Here is a 12,653-nt window from a genome sequence, read left to right as displayed (position 1 = left end):
CCTGGGATTGAGCCCTGCATTGGGCTCCCTGCTCAGCGGGGAGCCTGCTTCCCCCTCTCTACCTACCTGTGATCTCTCTGTCAAATAAATACAGTCTTCAAAAAAAGAAAAAAAAAAAAGAGAGAGAGAGAGAGATAACTAGCTATTTGTTTGAGTTTAAAGCTTAATTCCTTTATTTATCTAAAATTATTCAAACTTATCCCTTTTGGCCACACCCAGCCAATGATATGATCTCGTATTTCCCACCCTAATCACATCCTTCAGACCTGTCCCAAACCCTATTGCATTCTGTTTTATGTCTTCTTCCTTCTTCTTGATGCTGTGTCCAAACTGTTCTTCACAATGGTAATACCCTCCTCCACGTCAATCCATTTTTATTATCTCAAGACCAATTTTATTTTTTTAAAGATTGTATGTATGCATGTATGTATTTTAGAGAGAGAAAGTGCAAGCAGGGGCAGAATCCCAAAGAAACCACACTGAGCTTAGAGCCCAACGCAGCCTCCATCTCAGGACCCTGAGATAGTGACCTGAGCTGAAACCAAAATTTGCTCCCCTCAAGACCAATTCTAAAGTGTGTCTCCTCCAGGAAGCCAAAACTAATGAAGTTTTCTCGCTGGTGGCTATTTTATCCCTGTGCATACCATAGCATTCACCCAGAATCTAGAATCATTTCATAGAATTTTAGAATATTTGATCTGTAAAGTACTCTAGTGTCTTGCTGCTTAAAATGTGCTCAAGGACCATCATCATACATAGAATTCACCTGGAGTTCTCCAAAAATTCAAATTTCAGCCACAGCCTTAGAGTTACTGACCTAGAATCTGCATTTTCACAAGAACCTCGGGTAATTCAAATGCACATGAAAATTTTAGCAGCACTGTCCTGGTGCATTGGTATTGTGCTAACTTACTTTGTTCTCTTCTGACACATTTGTCCTGGCTTCCTAGTTATATTTTATTTTTCTAATTCTATTTATTGAGTCTCCTAAAACGAGAAAGAAAACTTTGATAGAGTACATGGACATAACTAAGATCTGACTCTTTGTTGTAGATACCAAAACTGGAAGGACTTCAAAAAGTAGGATTAGGAGCCGCTAATTAGCCTAAATTTCTTTAAAATGTTGGAGGTAGGAGAGTGTGGAAGGGGGCAGGAGAATCTCCTAGCTTAATATGCCTAAAGTAGGCACATTGTAACTTGTGTTCACTCAGACAAAAAGCTTGAGAAGTGAAAGGATAGACTGAGGGAATAGTGAGTGATCCATACGACAAAAAAATTGTCAAGGAAAGTATGCCTGTGTATTTTTTTGTATGTATGAGAAAGAGCATCAGGCAGAGGACAAGGGAGAGGCATTGACTGGAATTGAAAGTTAGAGAACCTGTATTCTTTTTGTTTTGTAGTTGGTAGAACCTTTAACTCCCAGTGGTACTGCACCCAATCAAGCTCAACTTCGTATTTTGAAAGAAACTGAGCTCAAAAGAGTGAAAGTACTTGGCTCAGGTGCTTTTGGAACAGTTTATAAGGTAAGTAAAAAAATAACCCATACCACCAGTTATTTTTTGTTTCAGACTTCTCTTAAATAACAGCCAGAATTATTGCTCTAGCTAACCTAATTTCCTTTTAATATTCGGAGAGGACAACCGGTATCGTATTGAGAAGTTGCTGCATAAGTGAATTCATTCATTTTTATTGAGCAAGCTGGGATGGAAACTAGCATGGGAAAGCAGGAAACTGTCACAAAGAGCCACAGCATATAGTCTTTCTTTCCATACCCTTCTGATCCACTTTTTATGTTGGCAAATTTTGTCCGTACCTAGAATATACAGCTCGAGCCCATTTTCCTTCCCCTACACAGTGCTCCATGGAATCCCAGACAGGCCTGAGCATATGCCATAATCCTTGTTCTTCTTTACTCCTGCCCTTTAATTCCCACATCTCCCCCTCAGAATGACACTGCCTGTCTCTTTAGAATCCACACAAATGTCCTGATTTGTTAACAGGATAGGATTAGTTCCAAAACCACTTTTTTTGCCTACCTATTAATATGATTTAGCAGAAAAATTTTCAGTTTGGTTGTCCTCACCATTATATGCAAACTAAAAAAGTGACTTTCTTTGTGAAATTCAGGTTAGATAGAATGAAAGGTGAAATCTTGGGTTTCCAATAAGAGGTATTTTTGGAAAGGCAAAGTTCAGATAATGTCATCTGCATGTTTACTTATTTAGCTTAATTATAAAACCAATTCGGAGGCCAGGCCCAAGGTTAATTGTGGTGAAATTTATGTTTAACGTAAGTAACAAGTATAAGAAACTGCTGGGTTAGTGCTAAATCCTTCTTGTGATGTCTGTTAGAACAGTTCCCCAAATTTTATTTTGACAGTTTTATAGGTTTCTTAAAGCTATATCAAGCCTGAAGTTTTTACAAGTATTTCTGTTAAAATAGACTGGATCTTAGAAATTTTGCACTTTAAAATGTTCATTTTTTCTACTTAAAACAAATGTTTATTTAACAAAAGTATTAACAACTAGAATATAAACCTTAATTTTCCCTCCTGAGTGTTCCAAAAATAATTTAATCTTTTTAAAATAAAATTATTTTATTCTAAGGCCTAAATGCAGAAATTTCTTAAACTCTTTGTGTGCATATTTTGTTTCGTTAAACTCAAAATTATTAATTAAACACCTAATTTGAGTAGAAACTATTCTCGGCTGACTTGGTGCTTTCTAGTTTTCAAATTATTTGTATATTCAAAGAAATATGAATTATCGTGTTTTTCTATTTATATTATGTTAGAAATAATTCCATTTCAAAGGGAACTCAATTTTGGATTGTTCCTAGCATATAATTAACTTTTTATTTTAAAGATGATATGGTCTGGAAAGTGAATTTTATTTTAAATCATGGATACCATTTAACTTAAGAATAAATATGGTCTAATGACCTCAGCAGGGAAAAATTACCATTTAGACCTTTAATTATAAAGCTTTATAAATGTTTTTATTATGAATAACTATTTGCCTGTTGTCCATGAGCATTATAGCTTTATTGAAATTACTTGTATTGAAAGGTCCATAAGTACATTTCAATTTTATACCTATTGTATTTACAGTTGATGCTGTTTTAATTAACATATTAGTTCTTACCAAGGCATATTGTCTTAAATGGGAAAGAACTACTCTTGACCACAGAAATGCATATTAGCTTAGCTAATTACTTGGTTGATTTTTCCCCTGGTTGGACATATGCTGTGTTTAAGCATTAAAGATTTGAACCAATATACCATGGATATTAGTGTAGTTGAATTTTTGTCTGGTTAGAACTAGAAAATAATGACTATACTTATTTAAAAAGCAGTACAAATTAATTCACACTGAATTTATATTCGTATTTCAAAAGTATACTTTGGGAATATTTTAATATTGATGCAATATCTTTATAAAGTAACCCCCCTCTGGTTACTTTATTGAATAATGGTAAGCCTGTTCTCTACCCTACATACCATCACTAAGAAAACGTAGCCTATGGATCTTGGGCTTCTTCCTCCCCATTTCTGCATTAATAGTTAAAAAAAAATTATACCACAAGGAACTTGGCTTTTTTTTTTTTTTAATTTAACACATAGATTTCCCTATTAACCCCAAGAAGAATGTAACTCTTAACTTCACCTTCTAATGGTTAAAGCCCCTTTTTTCTGTATTATTCTCACTTTTTAATAATTCTTGTGTTTAGGTCTCCTCTTACATTATTACAACTTTCAGTAACACAAATACATACATTTCAGCATGAAGTACAAAATGAAAAACACTTTTTTTATGACTAGAACCAACTGATATTAAGAAAAACTAGAGATGTTCTCTTTAGGAATAAGAGAATTTTTCCCCCTTTCATTTTAATGTTAAAACTGGACTAGGAAGACTTTTTTGATGTCAGGGCTAATAAGCTAAAATTTGAGATTTTCTTGCTTCTGTGTTCGTAAGAGAACACAGAATTTCAAAAAAAAAAATTCTTTGATAATTGATGCACCCCCAATGTCTTACCAAAATTATTGTCCTAATTCAAATGGTTGAATTGTTTACTCAGAAATGCTGTTATTTATCTTAATGTTGTACTTGACTCAAGTTCCACCTACTTTATCCTTTCTAGTGTGTAGATCCTATTCAGATATTATAATGATATTTTTGTAGGAGGAGAGAACTGGCAATGACCAGTATAAATATTTTATATTCAGAGATAATAAAAACCCTTGACAAATACATACACATATTTGATAATAAAGACAAATTAATATGTGCTCAGTTCTCTCTAGTACTTGTCTTAGAATAATCATCTTAGAAAACTAATTTTTGAACCAATTCAGGAACAGGAAAATGTGTTTTTTTGTATCTTTATTTGTTTTAGTTGCAGAATAATTAAATAATATTAAAGCTGAAAAGAACCTCCAACATGACTTAACCCAGTCTTCTAAATTACAAATGAGACAACTAAAGATCAAAAATTGGAACAGTGTTCTCTGAGTCTTAAGAAATTGATATATCATCTGAATCTAATATTTATATCTTATTTCATTTCTGTCACTATTGAAAAGCTTTTTCACACATTCAAATTGAATTTTATAATAGCAATGCTTTATAATGTAATAGTAAACACCTTGAAAGCAGAATAAATATATGATTCATCTTCAGATAATGAAAGGAAACAACAAAGTTGCTAAGTAACTTGTAACACATAACAGGTATTAGATAAATGTTTGTTGAATGTATAAAAGAATATAGAATCTCTAAATTATTTTTTAAGAAATCAATAGATTGAGTGGTTAAATCAAATGTTGTTTCTGGTATAAATTTCTATATCTTCATATAGATTTAATGTGATTTTTCCCCCCAAAGGGCATTTGGGTACCTGAAGGAGAAACAGTAAAGATTCCTGTGGCTATTAAGATTCTTAATGAAACAACTGGTCCCAAAGCCAATGTGGAGTTCATGGATGTAAGTATAGACACCAGGCAACCACATTTTTTATCCATTTTTAATAGACTGCTTTTAGAATTTAAAAAAAGAAAAAAAAGAAAGAAATGGTATACTCTACAATTAAAGCCTTGAGCAAAGGTCAGCAAACTTTTGCTTAAAGGACCAGAGAATAAATAGGCTTTTTTGTGCGACGTGGTCTCCATAGAAACTACTCAACTCCATCCTTTGGGTAAGTGAGCAGCCATAGACACTTAAAAACAAAACAAAACAGGGGCGCCTGGAGGGCTCAGTTGGTTGGGTGACTGCCTTTGGCTCAGGTCGTAGTCCTGAAGTCCTCAGATCGAGTTCCACATTGGGCTCCCTGCTCAATGGGAGTCTGCTTCTTCCTCTGACCCTCTCCTTTCTCATGCTCTCTCTCTCATTCTCTCTCTCTCTCTCTCTCTCTCTCAGGTAAATAGATAAGGTCTTTGAAAACAAAAACAAAAACAAAAAAAATGCAAGAATGGGTATGACTGTGTTCCAGTAAACTTTATTTACACAAACAAGCTGAAGGCTGAAACCCTGCAAGCCAAATTCTGCTCTCAAGTGCTTTGTATTTAACCACGATGTAAAGAAAGGCAAATTGCATTTGGGAGTAGGGATGATGGTCTGAAAAATGAATTAGGCTGCTTTATTTTATTATTGTTATAATCTATTAACAAAAAACATCAATCAAGATTAGTTTCTATAGTAAGTTAGTGTTAAATTTAAATTAGGAATCTACCTAAGTCAGATAATTACCAATTGAAATTTACTTTTTCAGTTCAAATTCAGAAGACAAACCTAATGGGTAAAAAGCTCCAACTATAGAAAAATAAGAGAGCTCTGAAGAATAAAAATACTTTATGAAGTTAATCAGAACTTTAAGATTTCCCTAGCAAAAATTGTAGATTGAGCTGTTCAGCGAATTTCAGAAGGTAGGACAGATAAAATATGTATGAGGTATGCTGTTATTTTTTTCACATTCAACACAAGATAACTTGCCAGAGGTTCTATCAAAGACCCATGTATATATTCTTTCTTATTTTAGCATAAAATCTTCAATAATAAGAATAATTTTGATTTTTAAATGACCTTTATATGAAAGATGATGCAAGCATATGCATTTTGATTTTTAAAGATGGATTGCTATATATTTCTACCCAGTTTTTCTTGTAAGCTCTTTTTTAGGTTGTACAGGAGCTCAGTTTTTGACTTTGAATAATTTATTTGGATATAATGCTTACTTACTTATATAGGGCTGCTTTTAGTTCAACAGCATATTGGTTATTAGATAATAGAACTGATAATTAACTGGTACAAACCAGCTGTTCTGATCAGTTGGTGCTGTACCTTACCAGTTGCTTAATATGTTGAATACCACCTTTGTTACTTATTTACCAACACCTGACAGACATTGAGTCCAGTAACTAAATAGTGTTTCTTTCTGCAGGTGTCTAAAAGTTCTAACATTCTCTGCAGCTACATGTCCTGGCTCATATAGTAAAATGTAAAACTGAAGCCTTTTTCAGTGATGTCACAATCAATTTGATCTTGATTATACGTATATGGTTGTGAAGGGAATTTTCAAAGTGAAAGTTATGAAGAAAAAGGACAATGAATATACACAATATAAGTTAATATGTAAGACAGAGTTTAAAAAAAAAAAAAAAAAGATCTTGCCCAGCCTAGACTGTAGCCAAAGCTGAAATCCACAAGAATGCTAATAATCTCTGCTGGAGGCTTAGACAGCCATTTTTGTCATATTTCCATGGAAACAGACCGGCAAAAAGGGGTTAAGAGGCTACAAAATAATCACCTAAGAAAGAAGCTCTAAAAGCTTCATCATGATTTTGAATGATTATTTGAAAGCTCCTAACCCCATCCATTTTTTTTTTTTTTTTTTTTTCCTGATCTGAAGTCTATTCCCATGGAAACAGGAGTGGAGATGGCAGCTTGAAGTCTTAAGATTTCTACTGAATTTTAGATGAGACTCTGATTGAGCCATGAAAGGGGTCATTTTCCTAAATGGTTGATAAATCTGGTGACCAACAGACTCCAAACAGTATGTTCTTTTTAAAAGTTTAAAAAAAATATGTATTAGGGAAAATATTTTTACTGAGCCCTCATACCTCATGGATAAATGCTAGAAGATTAATAGATTGGCGGCTTCTATTGGCAATTTCAATAAATATCAAGCAGAAACACCTCCTACTATTTTCACAACTTCCTTCAAAACATTAGTATGACATCGCAATAATTAAAATATAGTCGCACTGGCAAAGTTAACGATAAATTCAGATTTTAAACAGGCTGGTGTAATTTGAATGCAAAATTATCTACATTTCATACCAACATTGTTAGCTCATCTACTATGTGTGTAAATCATTATGAGTACTTAAATAACATATCAAACTGTAATAGAAGGTTTCATGTGAGCAAATTTATTTATAATTTGGGCCTAAGAATTAAGTTAAAGTTGCTCATATTCCCAAGGTTATTAAGATTAAAGTCTTATTTGGCATATCTTTTAGTTTGGGTCCTTCCATGTGGTAGAATATTCCAAGTTTAACTTTCAAACTCATATAACATATACTGCAATCATGCTAGCTTCTCTTTTGCAAACTAGTGTCTATATATATTTGTTTATCAGCATATGTTTTATGCCATTTTAAAGAAAAAAAATAAAGCTTCTGAAGATAATGGGAACTTCATACTCTTACTAAGCATTAGATCTCTTTGTCTCTTTGTGCATCCCCAACATGCACCTTTATAGTTGGAGTAGAATGTTCTAGATTCAATAACTACTACTACTAAGTTTATTAGATGTAGCTCTGTGTTACTGGTTATTTTAATAAATGACAAAATGCAACAACTTAAAGCTCACTACATCCAATATTTCTATTGATATCCAGGGCACAGGAGATGACTTTTAGAATTTTTACCATAGGCAAAAATAAATAAGAAACAATTTATATTCTATGAAATGCTATGCTAAAAGCAGGAGAAGGAGAATTTGGTCAGAAGGCTGTTACTCAACTCACCTGAATATGTCTAATGGATTCATAATGACAATAATAACACATAGCTACTGAATGGCCAGTACGTCCTTAATTCCCACAAAGGAAGATCACATTGAACAACATTAAGAAAATGACCCTAGAGGTCCACCTTCTTAAGAAGAATATCTACATTTATACACATGTCTAGTTTTTGTTTCAAATATCACCATTTCATTGGAAAAGCACAGGGTATTATTTTTTTTTATTTTTGGTTTGGTTTTACCTTGTTGTCTTTTGGGTTTTGTGTTTTGTTTTCCTTTTATCCATAAAATGGTACAGAACACATACCTAAAAAATGAAGCTATTGAGTAAGATTTCTGGAATTGGGGAACATGGTCTGGTCAAATCAGACAGACTCTTGAGTTTTTCTGAATTTCTACTACTGTTGTTTTGTTGTTGTTGTTTGCTCTGATATTTAAGCCCACTATCACTTGACATTATTCTATATCCCTTTTAAGTGTATGTGTATTTAAATGTTTTATTTGTTTTCTTAAAAAATATTGAGATAAAAAAAACAATTATCCTAAATTCCAGTGACTGAATAATAATAATGCTTCAGCTTAGTGTCTGTTTGTTGGCTTTACAGTCAGCTTTCCCATGCCAAGTCAACCACCTAGCTCCCAGTAAGTTGCTCCAAGGAAATATGTTTCAGATTATCCAGGCTTACTGTATAAATAGTCATATTTCGGGGCACCTGGGTGGCTCAGGAGGTTAAAGCCTCTGACTTCAGCTCAGGTCATGATCCCAGGGTCCTGGGATCGAGCCCCGCATCGGCCTCTCACTCGGCGGGGTGCCTGCTTCCTCCTCTCTCTCTGTCTGCCTCTCTGCCTACTTATGATCTCTGTCTGTCAAATAAATAGACAAAATCTTTTTAAAAAATAGTCATATTTCTATTAAAGGAAGAAGAACTTGTTGCCCTCTCCCTATACAATAGGAAAATCTATTTATCTTGTATGATCATTGCACTGTTTTCAGAAGAAATGTCCTTGTATTGCCTTTATGATATTCAATGACTTCTTTAAAAATTGTATGTATGTATGTATGTATGTATTTATTTTTGAGAGAGAGAGAGAGAAAGTGAGCCAGCATGTGAGCAGGTAGAGAGAGACAAAAGGAGAGGAGAGAGAATCCCAAGGAGGTTCCATGCTCAACTCAGCGCAGAACCTGATGTGGGGCTCGATCTCCTAACAGTGAGATCATGACCATGAGATCAGGAGCTAAACAGAAACCAAGAGTCAGATGCGCTTAACTGATTGAGCCATCCTGGTGCCCCATCATATTCATTGCCTTAATGAGAATTGTTCCAACTCTAACTGATATAATATTAATGGGTTGAGACAAATAGAATTTACTAGTAGAGTTTATATTTTCTTTCAGATTATAGCAGACTTAAAAAAAATTATTTGAAAAGATGTTCTGTTCAATAACATAATTTCACATTATAAAAATAACATTTTTATGCTTATGACTTCACAGAGTTAATAACTCTTAGATCCTGTATCATACTAATAATGGATTTTTAAAAATTCATACAATTTAATCCAATGATATCTTTAGGTCTTAAAGATTTTGCTCATTTGCATACATGAATATAATTAATCAATTTTAGAGGTAAAACAAAATGCAAAATTCCTTTTTTAAAAAGCCCATTACTTAGATGTCAAAGGATTCAACACTGCTGCCATGATCTTGAGAAGTCAGTTATAAACAATTCTTCTTTCCTTAAAAGAATTATAGCTAAAATAATTAAGAAAGCATTTAGGCAGTTACTTTGCTTTTAAAAATCAAACAATATCTTCAAAAAGAGATTCTATAAACTCCATTAGAAATAGAAGTTAGTCTTTCAAAGCTCTCCTAAAAAGAAAAGAAAGGGAAGGGAAGGAAAAGTAAACACAAGAAAAAAGAAATTTACCAGTAACTAAAGTAAATAATTTCTGTTATAATTTATTCCATTAAGCCTTGTTTATATCCTGTTAACTGTATAGAGCTTGATTAGAAATGGCATCACATCTGAAATCACTATTTCAAACACCCCATTCTCTAACTGCCTTCTCCTGCCCCTCTGGTTCCTTTCCTATTGCACATACTTGAGGAACATTTTACCCTGTTAGGTATCACCCATGTATCTACTCTTCTAGCTTTCGCTACCTCTCAGCTGCCCCTTCCCTACCTATATCCCTCCTCAAACAACTTGGATTCATGGCTCACTGTTACAATCGCATTCCTTTAAAAATCCCCAACTTTCTTGCTTCTCAAAATCATGCTGGCATTAAGCAATCCTGGAAATACTGAAATTTCTCGATGCCATGGTCTAGACCTCTTTTCCCTAAATTTTCTCTTTGAATTACCAAATTTCATCTCTAGTTTATTTTATGAATCTGACTTTCTCTCCATCCTTGATATCTCCAAGTTGAAATCTCAGGGTCATCTCAAGTTTAACACATTCAGAATGTACTTTTATACCTTCTCTTCTAAATCTGTTCTGCATTCAGTCTTACCCACATAAATAATTTGTGTATCTATCCACCCTTATTGTCCATATCAGTAGTTTGGGATTTGTCATTGAATGTCACAATCCCTCACATGATCCATTACCAATTCAAGAGCAAATGCTTCTATTCTATGCCAAAAATGCATTTGGAGAGCTTCCTTTTCTTGTTATACTCCACTGCTACTACCTTAATCCAAACTGTTGATGTCTTCAGCTTGAATTATGAGAATAACCTCCAGTTGGATCTCCTTACTTTTTAATACAAGTCTTGAATTGTGTTACTCCTCGGCATAAAAACTTCCAGTGGCTTCACTAAGGCAAAATACTAAACCCTTGCTTCCTGACCTCCTCATCACTTTTCCTGTCTTCATTCTCTTCATTGACCTTCTTTCTACTGCTTACAAGCCAAGCTGGACAATGCCTTTGCCTGGAGGGTCTTTCTTCCATTTACACCTGATGAACTCGCAGTCATTCTTATTTTCTCAGTTTAAGCATATGATCTCCAAGATAGCTTTCCTGACCCCTTAATCCAAATTATAACCTAACAGAGTTTAGAAATTTTCCTTTGTGCATCTATCATGATAGACTATTACCTACGTATTTGTGCTAGTTATTATTGTAGAAGCCCACTCTACCACTAGGCTATAGGATCTTTGACAATGAAGACTGTTTGTTGACCCCACAACTGCCTATTTAATGACAAACATAATGCAAGCATGTAGTTAGGAACCAATAAATGTTTTGTTAATTGCCTGAATAGATTTTTTCCCCTATTTTTCAAAAGACTTCTATTCCTCTTTTAAGCCTTCTTCATTCCAATCTAATTAATTTCTGTAGTATTTCCCCCCAACAGTCTTACCTTTATTTGACATATTGTACCATATTGTACTTGGATCATTTTCCTTAAATATTTATAATGCTAATCTCTGATTTATTTCTACAAACTCAAATTTAGTAGCTGTTTTGAATCCAGAGTAACAACATATCTCTGAAAAATAGATCTTCCATAATGACTCTATAAGTAAGAGTATTGACTCTTTGAAACACTTTAAGTGGGAAAACCCTGAAGTGCCTGGGTGGATCCATCAGTTAGGCATCTGCCTTAGCAGTTCAGGTCATGATTTCAGGGTCCAGGGATCGAGCCCCAATCAGGCTCCCTACTCAGCAAATAGCCTACTTCTCCCTCTCCTGCTCCCCCTGCTTGTGCTCTCTCTTTCTTTCTTTCTCTCTGTCAAATAAATAAATAAATCTTAAAAAAAGAAGAAGAAGAAGAAGGAAAACACTTTGTAGATTTTCGATATATCCAGGAGGCCAGGAACCTCCCCTAGTGGGAACCTTTTGAATGCTTCTGTGCAAATGTTTCCCTTATATATGGGCAGGTAGGGCTAGGTTTCATTTTTAGCGTCTTCTTAATCTTGAGTTCCTGATATTTTATGTTGTGGTTTAAGATAGTGTTTGCTTCTCTAATAACAACCTGTTATTAGAGTTTCCCCCAGACCCACCCCTGTCTCTTGCCTATTTATATCTATTCCAATACGAGTAAGGATGCGTGGATAGGATCCTGTATAAAAAGGGGCGAAAAAAAGTTTGATTTTATCACAGATTTTGGCAAAAATAAATAATAGAAATAATTGACTGCAGTCATAATTCATTGCTGGTATCAGTTATCTAAATTTAATAGATATTCTAAAACTTCAGCTTTGAATATTTCTGAGGGAATACTAAAATGTTTGAAAATAGGCAACATACCTGACAAGTTTTATATTCTCACAGGCTTAATTTTTCTCTTGAAGCACCTAAAAGAGACTATAAAACCAAAACAGGTTTCTCTCTGTAAACCTCAACATGTAACTTAATAAGTTTCCTGCTTCTGTTTCTCCAAAGCATTTCTTGGGTTTGTGTGCGTGAAAGGACATTTCTCAAGAGCACATAGTCTACTGTGCCAATATTTGAATTCAATGAATGAAAATTAGGAATCTGTTAAAGGCATTAGTTTTCCATATTGTAGATATTTTCCAGCTTTGTAAACTCTACAATTTGGTGAATTTCATAAATCACTAGGGGATGTATTGCTGTGCCACCAGAGAGCTAGAAGAGAATTATACTGATCATGTA

General features: G+C 34.0%; 1 protein-coding gene across 5 annotated transcripts in view; it reads left to right on the top strand.

Moving 5' to 3' along the window:
- ERBB4 (erb-b2 receptor tyrosine kinase 4) overlaps positions 1–12,653 on the top strand; it is a 1,157,734-nt gene that overhangs the window by 944,644 nt on the left and 200,437 nt on the right. For all 5 annotated transcript variants that reach the window (XM_032354684.1, XM_032354682.1, XM_032354680.1 and 2 more), the window contains 2 exons: positions 1,401–1,523; positions 4,887–4,985. In XM_032354684.1, the coding sequence (XP_032210575.1) occupies positions 1,401–1,523; positions 4,887–4,985 (222 nt within the window). The remainder of the gene's footprint in view (positions 1–1,400; positions 1,524–4,886; positions 4,986–12,653) is intronic.

Source organism: Mustela erminea, chromosome 8, assembly GCF_009829155.1.
Source record: "Mustela erminea isolate mMusErm1 chromosome 8, mMusErm1.Pri, whole genome shotgun sequence".
NCBI lineage: Eukaryota > Metazoa > Chordata > Mammalia > Carnivora > Mustelidae > Mustela > Mustela erminea.
This window is presented reverse-complemented; position numbering and strand designations above follow the sequence as displayed.